The sequence below is a fragment of the Trichechus manatus genome, unplaced genomic scaffold (assembly GCF_000243295.1).
Source record: "Trichechus manatus latirostris isolate Lorelei unplaced genomic scaffold, TriManLat1.0 scaffold00016, whole genome shotgun sequence".
NCBI lineage: Eukaryota > Metazoa > Chordata > Mammalia > Sirenia > Trichechidae > Trichechus > Trichechus manatus.
The window spans coordinates 23283986-23301517 of NW_004443952.1; the positions used below are offsets into that span (position 1 = coordinate 23283986).

A 17532-nucleotide genomic window follows, 5' to 3' on the forward strand; every position below is an offset into this window, starting at 1 on the left:
TATATATATTTATATATATATTTTTATATATATACTTATATATATATATATATAGTCGCCTGCATGTAACAGGCACTCTACTGTGCATGGTTCACAAAATCCCACAGGTAAACCCCAAGGAGTAAAAGGGCTGCTGGGCAAGGGGCACTGTGATCGTTGGTTCCCTTAATTAGGGAGAGTGGGGGTCCCTTTATAGGTCTTGATATCTTCCTAGTACTTCTCATTTTCTGATCTTGAAATTTTACTTGTTCACTCGAAATGAAGCCTTAGTAAGTGAACCAGATTTTGTTTTAACCGCTGAAATGTAAATAAAGGAAAGGAGAAGTGTGTGTCTGTGGTAGGGGGGAACACTGAAAAATTTACAAAAACAAACTTCAAAGGGGTGTGCTGCCCTCCTCTTACCACCGATGAAACCCTTAGTTTAGAAAACGTGAAATTTGATGAATCTGTCTGTCACTCAACAAATTTAGGTGAAATGACCTGAGACAAACTGACCTGGACCCTTAAATGTCTCCCCTTCCCCTCCCCCCTCCCTCTCTGCCTCTGTGCCCCTTCGCTTCTTATTTTTCCCCTTAGCTGAGCCAGGTTTAGGCGCCCCTTGACTGAAACAACAGGGTAAATGGAGTGAAAGGAAAAGCCCCTGGTTGCTTACTGGGCTGGAGGAGGTGACTTCTCCCCGAGTACCTGGAACTTCTTGTCCATTCGGTTGTGCTTGGAGTACCGGCTGAAGCTGTGGAACAAAGGCAGAGTGCGCTAGGGACTGAGGACAGGCAGCAAGCAGATGGGCGCCTCAGGGGGGCCTGCCCTGGGTCACTGGAGGGATGGGCCTGCCCAGAGGGCAATCTGACTCCCTTCTGGGGCCAAGCACTTCCAGATACCTCCATACTCCTCAGTGGCTCTGAAGATGTTCTTGTTGGTAAAGAAGCCATAAACCGATAAAACCAAGCCGTTGCCACTGAGAGACGGCAGAGGGGCAGAAGCGCTCAGGCCCAGAAATGTACAGAGAAGCAGGCTGAGCAACATGTAGGGTTGCCAGGTTTAGCAAATAAAAATAGAATGCCTAGTTACGTGTGAATCTCAGAAAAGCAACAGATACTTTTTGAGTATAAGTATGTCCCTGGGTGTCACAAGTGCTCGACTACTAGCTGAAAGGTTGGCGGTTCGAAACCAGCCAGAGGCATCTTGGAAGAGTCTCGGCAATCTGCTTCTGAAAGGTCACAGCCTTGAAAACCATATGAAGCAGTTCTACTCTGCACACATGGCTCACCATGAGTCAGAAAAGACTCACTAGCAACTAACATCAACAACAACGTTCCCAGTGTTGCATGGGAGAAGGCCTGTGTTTTATCTGGCACCCCTAACATCTTCTAACCAAGCAGCAGTTTTTCTCACTGCCACTTTTGCAAAACCGCATATTAAACCATGCTAACCATGGTGTATAGAAGACCCAGAAAGTTAGTTCAGCCATGTGGCTCCTGTTACCTGCCTTGTGTAAAATCCTTGTGTGGGGATTGGCCAGCTGTAGGCCTGACGGGGTGTGAGACAGCTTAGAGAACAGAGCACACCAGAACACCAAGGCACAGGACTTCTGCAGTTTCCATCATGACACCCAAGGAAAACCACCTGTTCCATGGCTCAACTGTCCCTCTTTCTAACCATGAGGACATGTGTGAGTTTGGCAGGGATTCAGATCACCACGTGTCACCACCGAAAACTACTAAGCCCCCAGACATGTTCTTAAGATGGAAGGCCTGTGTGAAGGACCTCACTCAGGAACAAGCTCAGGACTAACTAATGTCGTGTCAGAGTCTCGGAGCTAGAGCACAGGCGTTGCATTCTGAGGACAAAGTCTGGTAAAGCAACGAGGTCCTCTCTGGCCTCCATTTATGGGGGACAGGGTGAGGGTCTGAGAAGGAAGATCCCAGGACAGCTTTGGCTGTGAGAAGGGGCCCAGCCCAGCCCAGTGTCCCTACCTCCCTACGGAGATGGCACTGGCAATGGACAAGGCCTTCTTTAGGGAGTTCTCCCCCCGGCGCCCAGGTCGCTTGAAGCCTGTGGGGATGAGTGCCCAGGACAAAAGCAGAAGACAGGAGGTGAGGATGGGCCACACAGCACTGCACTTCCCCACCACCAGCTTCCCAGAGACCAACAAGCCTATTCACCTTTACCTGTCTGGGACCGATCTTTTTCACACGAATGGCCTGAGCATTTTATGTCGGAAAGTCTGAAAGCAAATGAAAGGATGTGAGCTTTTCTGAAGTGACTACGAGGACAACACGGGCACTGGACACCATCTCATCTGGTCTTCGGCACCACAGGAGTTGGTCCTCATGAGGAAACTGAGGCTTCAGGAGGTCAAGCCCCTTGCCTTAGGACAAAGGCTGTCAGGGTGGGGCTCACATAGAAACCGAGGCATGTGGGACTCCATTGCCGCCCCGTGAAGGCTCAGGGCTATAGGCTGCAATGCAGGGCCCCACTATGTGCCCAGGGCCACTCACTGCAGGATCCTCTTAACCACCTCCACCACCGGGTCCTCAATCACGGACTTTCCCATGCGGCTCGGCTGGGCAAAGGACTCCGGGGTGACCAGGTCCACCTTGGCATCTTCTTCAAGGACATCTGATGACACCAAGATGTCACTCTCCACCTCTGGGTCAGTCATAATGTGGTCCTGCAGGCCAGAGAGGAGAGACAGAGTATGTGAGGACCAGTCCAGGAACTGGGGAGACAAGCAGGCCTGGGTCCACTTCCTAGATCCATCACTACTACCCACCCTCTTTGAGCTTCTTTTTCTCTTCTATGAAATGGCGATGATCATCTCTCCCTTAGAGAGTTGTTCATACATTCATTCATTCAAGTATGCATGCATGCATGAATCACTCCAAGTGTTTCCTCTCTGCAAAACTCTGTCCTGGCTCCTGGGGACACAGTGGTGAAGAGGCCACACCTGACCCTTGTCCTCATGGAGCTTATACTCTAGTGAGGGGAAGATACTTAACATGCACTAATCCAAATAAATCTTTGGTCAGAATTGGGATCAGTGCTATGAAGGTAAAGTTCCAGCAGCTTCTGTGAGATTGAAGGTCGCAGGTCTGTGAGGCCAGTACCATTGATGTGCCCAGGCAGTGTCTTTGACCGAATAGATGAGTGAATGAATGAATGCTTGGCCGAGTGAGTGGCCAGCTCCCCCATGAGCTGGGTCTCAGAGAAAGGGTTGAATTGGTGCCCACAATTAGTGTTTAGTTACACTGTTCCCTATTTTATTCCGTGTCTGGTCTCAGTGATGAAATGTAAGCACCTCGAGGGAAGAACCCAGGCTGGACCCGGTAATGGACGTGCAGTGGACCCTTAGTGTTGGTTGCATGGTAGGAAGTGCCTCCCCATAGCGGGGCTGGTTCAGAACTTGACTCTGAGAGACAAGGATTGGAGGTGGCTAGCACAGAACTTGAGGGGCATTCGCTTATGCATGTCACTGGTTCTCCGACCCTCCCCAGGAATCGACTGAGCACCTCCTGTGTGCAAAGCCTGGGTGAGATGCAGATGTGGAGTGAGGACAGTATCGGGTCTGCCCTCTTGGGGTTCACAGTCTTGAGGGAGATAGCCTGTTAAATGAAGATGGCCTGTGTCAGGTTAAGGGGTTTGAGCTTGACCCTGAGGGCAGAGGAGTGACACAGTCAGACTGGCCTTTTCTGGTTTTTGGCCTGACTGCATCTTGGGGAATGGACCATGGTGGGGAGGGTGGGTGGTGAGAGGACACAGGCAGCCCAGTGGGGCAGGGATGGGGGGCTTGGATGAGGCAGTGGTGGAGGAGGTGTGGGGGGAGTGGGTGGTTGCTCATGGGTGCAGGTGGTAAGGAAGAGACAGTGGGGCCAGCCTGAGAGTCAAGTGGGTGGGGTGAGTTGAGGCAGAGGCCCATGCAGGTAAGTGGCCTATCTAGGATTTAAATCCAGGTCTGATCCACAGTCTCTGACCTTTCCAAGACCTCACAGTAGATCTGATGTCCATCAGGGGCCTGGAAGTCCTCTCTTCCCCTCAGCTCTGCTGAACCCTGCAGATCTCCTCCAAACCCAGACTCAACAGCTCAAGTCCCCCTTCTCCTTTGCCCCTTCCCATTCCTTACAGTAAAGACCGCTTGAGTCACGGTCACAAGGTCTGGGCTGCAGTTGAGGTACTGAATCCTCTTGCTCACTTTTATGATCCAACTTCGGACAAAGCTGAGGACATCGTCTGTTGTCACTGTCTAGTGAGAACACAGAGAAGAAGCCACAAGCAAGCAGCCTGAAGGAGGACTGGGGAAGCCCCATGAACCTGGGCAAGTTTGGGCTTCAAGCCCTAGCTGGTTCCCTCCCGCACTGCAGGGGCTGAACTGGGAGGATGCCTCTTAGCTCTGTGGAGGCCCCCTCACTTGCTGGGGCCTGGGGGTTAAGGACGCTGGGCTGGCTCTCTCAGGCGCTGGATGGGGGCAACAGATCCAACACTGACGTGGGCATTGGGCATTCTGGTCCTGGTTCTACAAGTTTGTTTCTGGGCAATGATTTAAACTTGCTGGATTCAGCTTCCCCATCTGCAAGATGGATTCACAAAATGTTGCCTAGGGTCTCTTCCAGCTCTAACAGTCTATATTTATTCCTTTAGAAGGAAACATTTGGCCCAAGACTGGCAAGGGCATGTAGGAATGAAACCACCACAGTTTTTCTGGAAGGCAATGCGGCCATTTCCTTTTATAAGGTCTAATACATTCCCTACCCCTCCTTGGAGCAGTGACTCCACAGACCATGCCCCACAAGTGCACAGGGGGGTACCCCCGAGTATCTTCACCTTCACCAAGTATCCAACACATCACTAATGTCAAGTCTATGGTTCTAGCATGAGGCATCCTTGTTACTCACTGCTTCGCATCTACTGAGCACTTACATTTTTATCTGGTGAGTTTCGACAGGTTTCTATCTTGCTTTGAAGTTGCTCCAGAGAAGAATTTAATTCACCTGCTTGCAAATTGGATTTTGCCACCTAGAAAACCAGAGGTTCCAGACTTTGTTTCTAGAATACTTGTTTTGATCAGGAAAATGTTCAGCAAAACATGTTATTTGAGAAATGGATTAAGCACTGAAAAATGAAATCAGGGGAAAAACACAAAAAACAACCCATACAACCTACTGGAAACTAGATCAATGCCAAAAAGGAAAAAAAAATTTTTTAACTATTGTCAAATAATTTCTGAGAATGGAAACAAAGTTAAAAACAATACTAGAGGTTTATTTTTCAATTAATGGTTCCCAGATTGGGGAACACACAGCCTAAACAGTGTGTTCCAAAGAAATGTGGCAGCATTAGGGTTAATGTTGTCAGAAGGGAACAAGGAGTCCGAGAAGTCTGGTCAGTTTTAGCCTGTTTTTCAGAGGTTCATTAAAACATCCTTCAAAATGCTTTCTTCTCTGAAATGTTTCCTTAAAAAGACAAATGTTGCAGTTTTTCTGGGTCTGGGGTCTATGCCTGCTGAGCCGAGGCAGATAACCAGGCATCTGCCCATCTGGAATGCAGGAGTTGAAGAGCAGGAACTGTTGATTATCTACATAAATCTACAGAAACAAGCTAATTACTATTTCTAAAAGTTAGGTTACTTATTATCTTAAACTTTTGCCGTGTGAAACCAGGTAGCACCTGTACTCTTCCCGACTGGGCATAAGTAGCTCCATCTTTGTTTTTAGCTTCCATGGCCATACTATCAAATAGGTAAGGTTTAAAAATAAAATTGGCAACCCACAGTGTGGGTGAGGGAGTTATGAGAAGGGTACACCCAGGCACTACTGGGGAGCAGACAAGTCTGTAGATTTCACTTGGCAAGCAACTTGGCTGTGTGCAGAAAGAGCCTGAAATGTTCCTACTCTGAAAGCTAGCAAGCAGCCATCTAAGATGCATCAATTGGTCCCTACCACCTGGAGCAAAGGAGCATGAAGAACACCAAAGACACAAGGAAAATATTAGCCCAAGAGACAGAATGGGCCACATAAACCAGAGACTTCATCAGCCTGAGACCAGAAGAACTAGATGGTTCCCGGCTACCACCAATGACCACCCTGACAAGGAACATAACAGAGAGTCCCTGACAGAGGAGAAAAGTGGGATGCAGAACTCAAATTCTAGTAAAAAGATCAGATTTAATGTTTGACTGAGACTGTACAGACCCCAGAAGACATGGCCCCTGGACTTTCTGTTAGCCCAAAACTAAAACCATTCCCGAAGCCAACTCTTCAGACAAAGATCAGACTGGACTATGGGACATAAAATGATACTCATGAAGAGTGTGCCTCTTAGCTCAAGTAGATACATGAGACTAAATGGGCAGCTCCGGAGGTGAGATGAGAAGGCAGAGAGGGTCAGGAGCTGGTTGAATGGACACCAGAAATCCGGGATGGAAAGGAGGACTGTGCTGTCACAGTACAGGGAGAGCAACTAGGGTCACATAACAATGTGTGTATAATTTTTTGTATGAGAAACTAACTTGAATTGTAAACTTTCACTTAAAGCACAAAAAGAATTTTTTTAATTTAAAAAAAATTGTTCCTACTCTAACCTCGCAATTCTAATTGTTGCAAGTTAGCCTAAGGACGTAATCAGATTCCTGCGAAAAGTATATGTGCAATAATGCAAAATGGAAATCAACTTAAATGTTCCTCCAAAAACCCATTGTTAAGTAAAACTGCAACACATCTGGGAGAGGGACGCCATCAAAATGGTGTTAAAGGTGATGGCAAAATTTGGAAACAGATAGTGGTGATGGTTGCAAAATGTGGTGAAGGTAATTAATGTCATTGAATTACACATGTAAAAAAATACTGAACTGGCAAATGCTTTGTTATATATATACTTATCACAATTTAAAAAACGGTGTTTTAGAAGAATTTTTAAAGATTATACAGCTTAGAAAACTGTATGCATAGCAAGAGGCCAATTTTTGTGTTTTTTTTCCCAATTTTGTTGTATACATATAATATTAGCAGAAGTTACTACCAGGTGGTAGAATTATGGATTATTTTCTACCTTTTGTATTTGTTCAATATTTTCCACAATGAAAATATATTTTGTTTATCATAGTTTTATATGTTAAAAGATGAAACCACTGTATACTATACATTCTCCAAATATCAGCCCAGGGAGGCTCAGAAAAAGGAATCTGTGACAGCATCAGCTGGAGGACAGTTAGGAACACGCTCCTTAAAAAAGGGTTGGGGGTCATGTGCTGGGACCCTTCGCCCTGCTCCATGAAGCTGGCCCTCCCCCTCTCCTGTCTTAGGGTGACTTAAGGGCTCCACTGTGAGGCACTCTGCTCACACCTCCATAAAAGCCTCCATTCACTGAGGATTCACTATGCACCAGGACTGTGCCAAGGGCTTGACATTTCTTCGTGCCATAATTTTACCAGATGATTTCCACTTCACAGATGAGGAAACAGAGGCCCCTCAGGGAATGAAGAGGCTTGCCTGATGACACAGTGCACCCCTGGATTAGAATCTACACCTATTTGACCCCAAAACCCGAGATCTCAGCAAACCCTATTTCATTTGAGACTGCAAGTGCTTGGAGGACAGGACCGATTACCTCATCTCTGCTTGTCCCAGCACCCAGGAGATCCTCAAACACTTCTCCCTAGATGACCCAGACCTGGGATTTACCTTGGCCTCTTTCCACTCCCCTGTCTCCAATGCACCCCAAGTCCTGTCCGTCTCACCACCAATCAGCTCTGAAACTGAAGCTTTCCCTGCAGGCACCCTTGTCGAGACCACTATTCTCTCCACCTCAGCCTCCTCACCCCTTTGCCTCCACTCTCACCCACCTCCCGTCCATTCTACATCCAGCAGCCTGACTGCCTTCCTCAAATGTAGCCCTTAGCAAATGGCCCCACTGCCCTGATGTCATCGCCAGCACTGGAACCTGCGCACAAGGCTCTGCTGGGAGACCTGGCCCCCCACCAGCCTCACAGCTCCCTGCCTTCTCTCCTCTTGGCTCCAGCCCTTCTGGATTTCCTTCATGATTTCTCCAGAACACTCTGCTCCTCTCTCCCCTGCCTGGCTAGCTCCCACTTCTTCCTCAAGCCTCCCTCAAGTGGTTTAAGCATCACTTTCCTGGCCCAGGAGCCCTGGTGGTGCAGTGGTTAAGAACTTGGCTCCCAACCAAAAGGTTGGCAGTTCAAATCCACCAGCTGCTCCTTGGAAACCCTATGGGGCAGTTCTACTCTGTCCTATAGGGTCACTATGAGTCGGCATTGACTCGATGGCAACAGGTTTAGGTTGTTTCAGGTTTTCCTGGCCCAGTTTCAATCCTCTCCTCTGGCCCAACAACCCACTCTTCCCCTTTTCTGGCACAGATGGCATGTCCGTGGTAAAGGTCATGATCTTTGCCGTCAGTTAATCCTGGGTTCAAATTCTAGCTCCACTATTTAAGAGCTCTGTGTTCCTGCCCAAATCACTTAATGACTCTTTGCCTCAGTTTATCTCTAAAATGGGGATAAATACCAGTACTTGCCTCATACAGTTTTTGTGAGGACTAAAATAGCTAGTCAAAATACGTTGCTTAGCATGACGCACGTTGCACAGTAATTCAATGAACGTTAGTGGTTATTGTGGTTTAATTTCTGTCTTTCCCAGCTGGTATGCAAGTGCCTTGGGGCAGAGACCATGCCTATATTCCCAGCACCCTGGACAGTGCTTGCTATGCAGGTGGTGTTGAGTAACTATTCACAGTTGAAGAATGAATCCATCCTACCTCGCACTTGATATTCACTTGCAGATTTGTCAGCAACCGCTGGATTTTCTCTGTGAAAATGAGGTCCACAGACAGATTATGGAATTTACTTTCAAACTTGTTAATGACATCATTGGCCTGTAGAGAAAGAACAAAAGTAAAGGAGGGGGCTTAATTTAGATTTTTTTAGACTTTGGAAGTAGAGGTGGGAAGGCTTAATTAGTGGTTGAAAAGGGGGCTTGACCCTCCCGTCTGCATTGAAAAAGGTGATTACCTTGTAGCCCAGTGTCCTGGCTGAGGGCTGGGGCAGGGCTCACCCACCTGGTCCAGGTACTCGCTCTCCATCTTCTCCATGTTGATCATGATTAAACTTTCAACAAACTCTATCCGGGCAGCTTCCTTCTCCAGTCTACTACACAGTGAGTCGATTTCTTCAGCAGAGAAGTTGCCTCCTTCTGAAAACAACCTGAAAATTATTTGGGAGAAATAAAAGTCACCGATCAGACCTGAAACTTCCCACCTGTCCCAAATGCTGGGGATGCCAAGGCTTTAGACCAAAAGTACAAGATCATGGAAAAGTGAATGCAGGCAGCTCAAGTACAGGAGCAGGGATACATAAATGATGTAGCGTTTCCATTTCTGCCACTTTGTCAGATCAGATACCCTGTCAGTCCTACTAAAACAAATACAATGCTGGATAAAATTTAAAATAAAACCAGTTTTCTATGGGCTGCATAAAGAGTCCCCCGATGAGCAAGAGGTCCATTGGAATGTGAGTGCAAAGCTGGCTTTTGCCCTGGAGACTGAGTTTCAGCCTTGATGGCAGCACAGGGAGACAGACAGCATAAAGCTGGAACCTAGAGGACTACACTTCCAGTGTAAGGTGAATTAGACATAAGCCCCACCAGATACCAGAACACTGCTCTTTCTAGATCCGAAGACAAGGAGGGACAGAAATTTCTCCCCCAAGAATTCATAACCACAAACTGTCCTTCATACACATTGCAAACTGAATTGATATTCTCTTGGGTGATCTGAAAAGCTGAGAATTTTAAATGATCCTAGGTAGGTAGTGCCTCCACCTGCCTGGCACAAGCAAATAAAAATTCTCTGTGGAGGAACCCAACGTCAGCCCAAGCCTCAAAGAATCCCACAGATAAAATTCCAAGGAAAACAAGAAGCTCATGGGGGAAAAAAATCACAAAGAAACTAAACACCATGAATGTCAATCAGTAAAACAGAGAGCAGAAACAGACCACAAAGACCTTAGATACGAGAATTATCAGACATAGACTATACAATAACTAAGATGATCACATTTAAAGAAATAAAAGTGAAGCTTAAAAATACGAGTAGGAAGTAAGCAGTTCTCAAAAAGAATCAATATAACTAGAAATGAAATCTGTAATAATTAAAATTGAAAACTCAGTAACGAACTCATTAAGAGGTTAAACACAGTTAAAGAGATAACCTATGAATAGGAAGGACAATCTGAAGAAGATAGCTAGAATGAGGCTAAAATATGAGAGCACCATGCAGCAATATGGAAGACAGAGATGCCTAACATATGTCAAATTATAGTTCTAGTTTTCATTACTTTCCAAATTTTCTACAAAAAGCATATACTATTTTTATAATTAGAAAAATCTCAACAAATGCAAGATTTGCAGATACCAACATAAAAGGTGCTTACCATGAATTGCCGGTGGTGGTGATCAGCATGTTTATTAGGATTCCATTTCTGTACAAAACTAATGTGCTTTTCTTTACGTAATCGTATACATGGGCACATAGAAGACGTATATTTGGAGAGTGCATTTCAATTTTTTAATGTAATTCGGTGTTTGATTATGCTACATTGAGCATAAGAGTTCTGATTTAAAAAATAATACAAGCTTTAAAAAAAAAACGAATCTAGCCTGTCACAAATGTCAAAGACTAAATCCAAGATTCTTTTTAATTTAGGAGTAAGTTAAGGTTACAGGGCAAAAAATAAGGGAGAAACAAGAAACATCCCCATCGAGAACCCTGGAGGTTCGCAGAGGCCCTAGGACAGCGCTGGCTCCCACCTGCAATGCCTGATAAACTCAATGTTGGTGTAGCGGAGCTTGCCCAGACTCTCCTCCAAGTACTGCCGGAAGCTGCGCAGGGACACCTGGATGACGTCGACGTAGCTCAGCAGCTCCCTATGCAGTGTGCTGCTGAGAATGACCAGCCTGCGGGACGCAGAAGGGGCAGGGTAGTAACCTGGGTCTGGGAGGCCCTCCCAGGCTGCTTGAGCTCCACATGCCCTGCCCATCTGGGGGGCCACCAGAACCACTGCCCGGCCCCTCTGGATAGGAAAGGGGACATTAGGTGGAAGTTCAAAGTGCCAGTACGTGCTGGACACATCCTGTTAACTCTCAGCGTGCTGGGTTGGAGGGCACGCCTCTCGCCTCTCAGGCCCCTGCCACCCAAAAATCTTCAGGTCCTACTGAATCTCTGTCCTCCCTCAACGCATGCTCTCTTCAACCCCCGCACCGTGGTGCCTGTGTACCCAGTGCTTTTGGGAAGAGTGCCCTGCCAGCTCCCACTCTACAACCAAGTCCACCCTGACCAGATGCTCCATGTGTACCTGACCGCTGTGGAGGCACCTGCAGTGGCTCCTCACTTGTTGCCTGTCAAATCCCTAAGTGACCTCCCTGATCCCCTTTCTCTCCCCTGAGCATACCCCTACCTGAAGCCTGGCCAGTGCTGCTTCTCTGATGGGAGAATTCTGCTCCCTCCCCGCTTATCTCCATTCCTGCACCCAGTGACCTTTGAGTTCATCTCAAATGCTGCCTCCTGCAGGAAGCTCTTCTAGATTTCCCGATAGAAAAGGTCTTTCACAGCATTGACCTTTCACGGTATGCCATTTGCACCCTTGCACTATGGTTATTTGTATCCTTTTCTCTTCCTGGGATGCTCCCGTACCCAGTGCTACCCCCAGTCTCTGAAAGGCAAAGGTTGTATCGAATTCCCCTTTGTCTCCCCAGAGACCCTGTAGCATGTTTGTGAAAGACAATCATCTCGGAATCTGGGAAGGCTATTGCAGACAGAACCCTGGGGAAACACAGATTTCTCACACAGGAGTTTTACCCTTTTAGTCTTTTGATAAGGTTAACTCAAAAGAGAAGGCTCCTAGGGTGCCTGGAAAGCTGCTCCTTTATCCAATAGAGGGGAGTCCCTGGGTGGTGCAGTGGTTAAGAGCTACGGCTGCTAACCAAAAGGTCGGCATTTTGAATCCACCTCCTTGGAAACCCTATGGGGCAGTTCTACTCTTTCCTATAGGGTGGCTATGAGTCGGAATCAACTTGACAGCAATGGGTTTTCTGGGTGGTGCAAATGGTTAATGTGCTCAGCTGCTAACCAAAAGGGTAGCAATTAGAATCCACCCAGAAGTGTCTTGGAAGAAAGGCCTAGTGATCTTCTTCCCCAAAATCAGCCACTGAAAATCCTATGGAGCACAGTTCTACTCTGTCACACATGGGGTCACCATGAGTTGGAACTGACTCACCGGCAACTAGTTTGGTGTTTTTATCCATCAGGGAGGAACTGCCCACTGGAAAGCAGCAGACTGGCTAGGCTTCTGGAGCCACACTGCCTGATTGAGACTCCCAGGGCCCCTTACTTGTGACTCCTCGAAGCGTTCAAGAAGATGTGCTCCATGTCATAAATCTTGCGGCGAAAGTTTCTGCTCCTCGTGTTTTGCTCTTCTTGGAACTGGCAGAACATCAGCCTCTCCTTCTTCAGCGCCTCGACTACCCCAGCACAGTGACTGTCCAACCGCTCTTGGTGAAGCAAGAGTTCAGCTGAAAGAGGACAGGGGAGCTGGGGCCCTCTCCGAGTCCAGAGTCACCTCAGGACATTCATTTCCTGGGACAGTGACCAGCAGCTGCAAAGCAGGATCTATTCAGGTCAAGTTCCCTTCTGCTTCCCCCACTGCTCTGGCCAAGGCACAGATCCCAGAGAAGCCAATCAGAGCCCTACCCCAGGGTCTCTACTGGGAAGGGGCCTCTGCTGTGACCTTGGAGCTCCCTGCTGGTGCAGAAACCCTGCCTGTGGCAAAGGAGAACAAAGCCAGGGAGATGCAGAGTCCAGGGGGAGCTAGCGGGGAGCAGATGGGAAGGAGGAGTGGTGTTGGGTGAGGCGTGGTCCAAGCTCTGCCAAAAATGAGTGGTGTGAAGATCCCTGGGTGGCACAAATAGTTTGCACTTGGCTGGTAACCAAAATGTTGGAGGTTCAAACCCACCCGTGGCACTGCAGAAGAAACAGGCCTGGAGATCTGCTTCCATAAAGATTACAGCCAAGAAAACCCTGCGGAGCAGTTCTACTCTGTGACACATGGGGTCTCCTAAGTCACAAATCAACAACAAAAATGAGCGGTATGACTCTGACTTTGTTTCTCTAGCTTCAGTTTCCTCATTTGCATTGGGCGCCAGCAAAGGAGAAGCCATGAAAGGAGCTCCCCATTATTAGGGAGCATCTATCTGTGCATGCAGGGTCCTTTTTATATCTCAGCACATTTAATGTGTACGTTGTACAGATGAGGACAATGAAGTTCCAGAAGTCAAGAACTTGCCTAAGAGCTAGTTGGATGGGGGTGGGGGGGAGGGTTGGTGGCATTGGGATTTGAGGCTAGGTTCTTGAATTCCACAGCACTTCCATGGCCGCAGGCAGTAGGGAGGTCAGATGCGGTGACATGAGGGTCTCTGCTAGCTCTAAAGGTCTATGACGAAGCGTCAGGTATGACAGTGAAAACCAACACCAGGCATTGAAGGTTCCACACATCAATGAAGCCCACTGCCTAAGGAAGAAATGGCATTTTTTAAAAAATCACAAATTATAAAGCGAAAATAATGGCTACCATTTGTGGAGGCTGTACCTTCTACCGGGTACTCATGGATTTCTCATGGTATCATTTCAAGGTCGGTTAATTACCACCAGCACCTCTCTCTGGCAGGTGAGAGAGGGGGTCAGAGAGGCTAGGTAATTTTCCCAGAGTCAAACAGCTAGAGAGGTTGAGCCTGACTAATCCCTGAGCTACAGGCTCTCCTGTAGAGCATCCACCACACAGGTGTGTATCCGATGAATCTGTGAGCAGGTCTGGGTTCCACAGAGCTAAACCAGGGAGATATTCTCCATTTCGGCATATGAAAAACAAACAAACTCACTGCAGTCACCTGGGTGGTTCCGACTCATGGCAAACCCATGCGTTAGAGAGTAGAAATGAGCTCCATAGGATTTTCTTGGCTGTAATCTTTACAGAAGCAGATAGCCAGGCCTCTCTTCTATAGCTCCAATAGATGGGTTTGAACCACCAACCTTTAGGATAGCAGTCGAACCACCCAGGGACCTTCAGCATATAATTGCCTCTTCTTTTCAAATGTTCTTGAATGAGGATTCTGAGTACCACCTTTCTTCAGGAGCCTGGGAGTCATGACATGTCACACGCATCTTTCACAGTGTGATAACAACGTGCTAAATGCCACGGGTGCTGCAAACTGGAGCAGCTCGTGAATGTGAAGTCATGAGAGGCACACGATGCAGAAGGGTTTGGGGCAAGGGGGCCTTCCCACGAGGGGTCTCTACCTGCCCGGACATTGTGGATGTCTCTTTCAATACGCTGGGCTCTGGGCTGGTGCAGGTGCAGACGCAGCTCCAGTTCTGACTCCAGCTCCTCAATCTTGGTGGCCACGATGATCCGGGCGTTGATGGCACACTGGTCAAACCATTTCTCAAGGTGCTCAAAAAAGCCAACCCGCAGTCTAGGGGAAAGACCAGCAAGGGTCAGCCCTGACATCAATCAGGAGCAGTGAGGGATTTTTCAACATCAGCACATCTTGAGCCTTTTTTTCCCCAACTACATTGTATTTCATTATGTGGACTGACCATAATTCATGTAATCAAACCCCTACTGGAGGAAGGTGGGTTGTTTTTCTATCTTTTGCTCTTACAAGAAAGGCTGCAATGAATAACCTTGTACATACATCGAGTGTAGAGGTGTTCCTAGAGGGTGAATTTCCTGAATTGGGATTGCTGAATCACAGAGGAAATACATTTGTAATTTTGACAGATGTAACCCAACTGCCTCCTTTGGAAAGAGGGCAGGGGGAAGCCCCATGAACCTGGGAGGGGCACAGACTGTCACTCTCACACTGGACATTGGTAACTGCAAATACTAATTCCTGGACATTTGCTATTTTTTACTGTGCCTCTCAACACCTCCCCACAGTTACTTAAACTTTTGCTTTCCCCAGCTGAAACTAGTCCAATGTTTTGGTACAATATTCCACTTAGTTAATAAAACCCGGGACAAAAGAATGAAAATAAAAGGTTCTTCTACTCACCGCTTCTTAATTTCTGAAAGAAGATTGGACGGAATGATCACATGTTGTAGGAACTTGGCATCGCAAGCGTCCTTGGTGAGCGTGGCTGAGGGGTAGGAACGGGGCCTCCTGCAACTCTCTTTTTCTTCCATGGGTAGGAAGACAAAATATGTGTTCCCACTGGAAGTTGTGAAGGACTCCGTGTCCTCGTTGGAGATCTCCCCCAGACTCTCTTCCTTGGAGTCGGCCTAAGCAGGTAACAAGCCTTTAGACTTGGCATCATTAAATGTATGTTAGGATCCCAACCACACTTTCCTTGACTAGTGACCTGTGGGCCAAATCCTGCCTACAACCCCTCCCCAGGTTGTAGCTGCTGTTGTTGTTTGCTACCATCGAGTCGACCCGACTCATGGTGACCCCATGCACGATGGAACAGAACCTGCACCATCCCCATGATCAGTTGCAGATCAGTCTATTGTGATCCATAGGGTTTTTGTTGGTTGGGTTTCAGTAGAGTGCCAGGCCTTTCTTGGTAGTCCATCTTGGTCTGGAAGCTCTGCTGAAACCTGTTCAGCATCATAGCAGCACATAAGCCTCTGGTGACAGACAGGTGGTAGCTGCATATGAGGCGCATTGGCCAGAAATCAAACCAAGGTCTCTAACATGGAAGACAAGAATTCTACCACTGAACCACCAATGCTCCCCTCCCCCCCTTTCAGGTAGTGCTTTTTAGAAGTAGGAAGTCCTAGGTAAAAAATCTAGATTCTGATTTCTTTTAGGAAATCAGAAGATCTGGCACATCTGAGTCTGCATTCCCACAGGAGATCACTGCCTGGGACTGAGTAATGACTGTCGTCTCCACCACTCCTCATTATCTTATACTTGATCCCCAGGCCCCTTTTCTATTACATGCCTGTGGGCATTTGAGATTGGGATCCCTGCTCAAAAAGATTTCTCATGTGCCAATGCCCCCAAAGCAACAGAAGAAAAAGTATCATTTGCAACTCTATGGTTATGGACTTCAAGTTATTGTTCTGTGAGTTTGTATGTGTTTTGAGGAAAAGAATTATTAATATGAGTCCCTTCCTGCTCTCTAAGGAGAGTTATGTCTGCCAGCAAGGCAATGGCTCTTTTGTGTTACACATCAAAGAACGGGAAGAGAGAAGGAGTGGAAAGACTGGGGTAAAGCAGGGTTCTCTCACCCGAGGAGGCTAAGTTGACTTATACAATTTAGAAAAAAAAAAACAGTTGCCAAATTGGTTCCAACTCATGGTAACCCCATGTGTTTCAGAGTAGAACCCCTCCATAGGGTTTTCAATGGCTGAGATCTTTTGGAAGTAGATTGCCAAGCCTTTCTTTTGAGGTGCCTATGGGTAGATTCAAACCACCAACCTTTCAGTTTTGTGCTACCCAGGGACTCCATTATACAATAAAGATGAGCTGATAAAGGGAGAGGGCTGGAGAGAGATGAGGAAAGGCATAAATATGTCAAGGATGACCCCAGAGTAGGCTGCGGGATGCGACATGAAGAGAGGAAGGGGAATTTTTAGAAAGTATTGCTCTGAGTTAAGAAGTGGATTCCCGTCGACAAAAACAGAAAGGGTGTAAATACCTTTATAATTCTTTATATGTCCCTCCATGGAAGCTGGGCTATGGAGGACCCCAGCTTGTATTAGGGGCACACAGAGAAGAACATAGCAAAACTTCTCAGACCAAACAGCAAATCCCTTGCTGGCCTACCTCGTCCATAGATGCACTCTCATCTTCTTCCTTTTCTTTTTCTTCCTCCTCCTCCTCCTCCTCATTTTCCTCCTCCTCGTTCTCCTCCTCCTCCTCCAGCCCCTCCTCCTCTTCTTCTTGAGCCACATCTTCCTCAGTCAGAAATGGTTTTGAGGAGTTCTCTCTCTGAACCTGCGTGTCCTCTAACCCGTGAAGGGAGCCCTCTCTGGACTCAGCCCTCTCGTCAAACAGAACAGATTTTTCTGGCTGGCTCAGCATCTCTTCATTTACGAAGGACTGGGTTTCTTGATATTTTTCTCTTTCCATTTCTTCCATTTCTTCCATCTCTTCTTCTGGCCTGGGGGAACTTGCCCCTCTACTTACGCTTTCCTCATTTTTGCTTACTTCAGCGGCAGCTCTTTGTTTTCTCCTCAGCTTTCGCATCCTCCCCTGAAAGCGCTTTTCGTAGATTTCTGTTGATAATCAACACCACAGCACAGGGAGAGACAGGTTACTAATGCAACCTGGGTTAGGCTTCCCCAGCCCAGAAACATCCAAGAGCAAGGTCAGCGAGAATCAAACCTGAATTTTGAAAGTGTTACCTGGTTCCCTGAGTCTGAAAAAAACTTCCCCATCCAGGTTCTACAAGGAAAAGAACACAGGACACAGGGTGACCAGCGCTGCCTCTCTCCAGCGGGCCACTTCCAAAGGCTTCCCTTTTTCT

The 17532-nt window shown here is 47.3% G+C and overlaps 1 protein-coding gene across 1 annotated transcript in view; it reads right to left on the reverse strand.

Moving 5' to 3' along the window:
- Nucleotides 1-17532, reverse strand: part of CCDC180 (coiled-coil domain containing 180) — a 116133-nt gene that overhangs the window by 6772 nt on the left and 91829 nt on the right. Inside the window, 14 exon segments of the mRNA XM_023727333.1 lie at nt 653-730; nt 1974-2055; nt 2058-2224; nt 2499-2671; nt 4121-4240; nt 4915-5010; nt 8764-8880; nt 9064-9208; nt 10812-10958; nt 12392-12572; nt 14353-14528; nt 15111-15337; nt 16830-17281; nt 17411-17450. Of these exon segments, the coding sequence (XP_023583101.1) occupies nt 653-730; nt 1974-2055; nt 2058-2224; nt 2499-2671; nt 4121-4240; nt 4915-5010; nt 8764-8880; nt 9064-9208; nt 10812-10958; nt 12392-12572; nt 14353-14528; nt 15111-15337; nt 16830-17281; nt 17411-17450 (2201 nt within the window).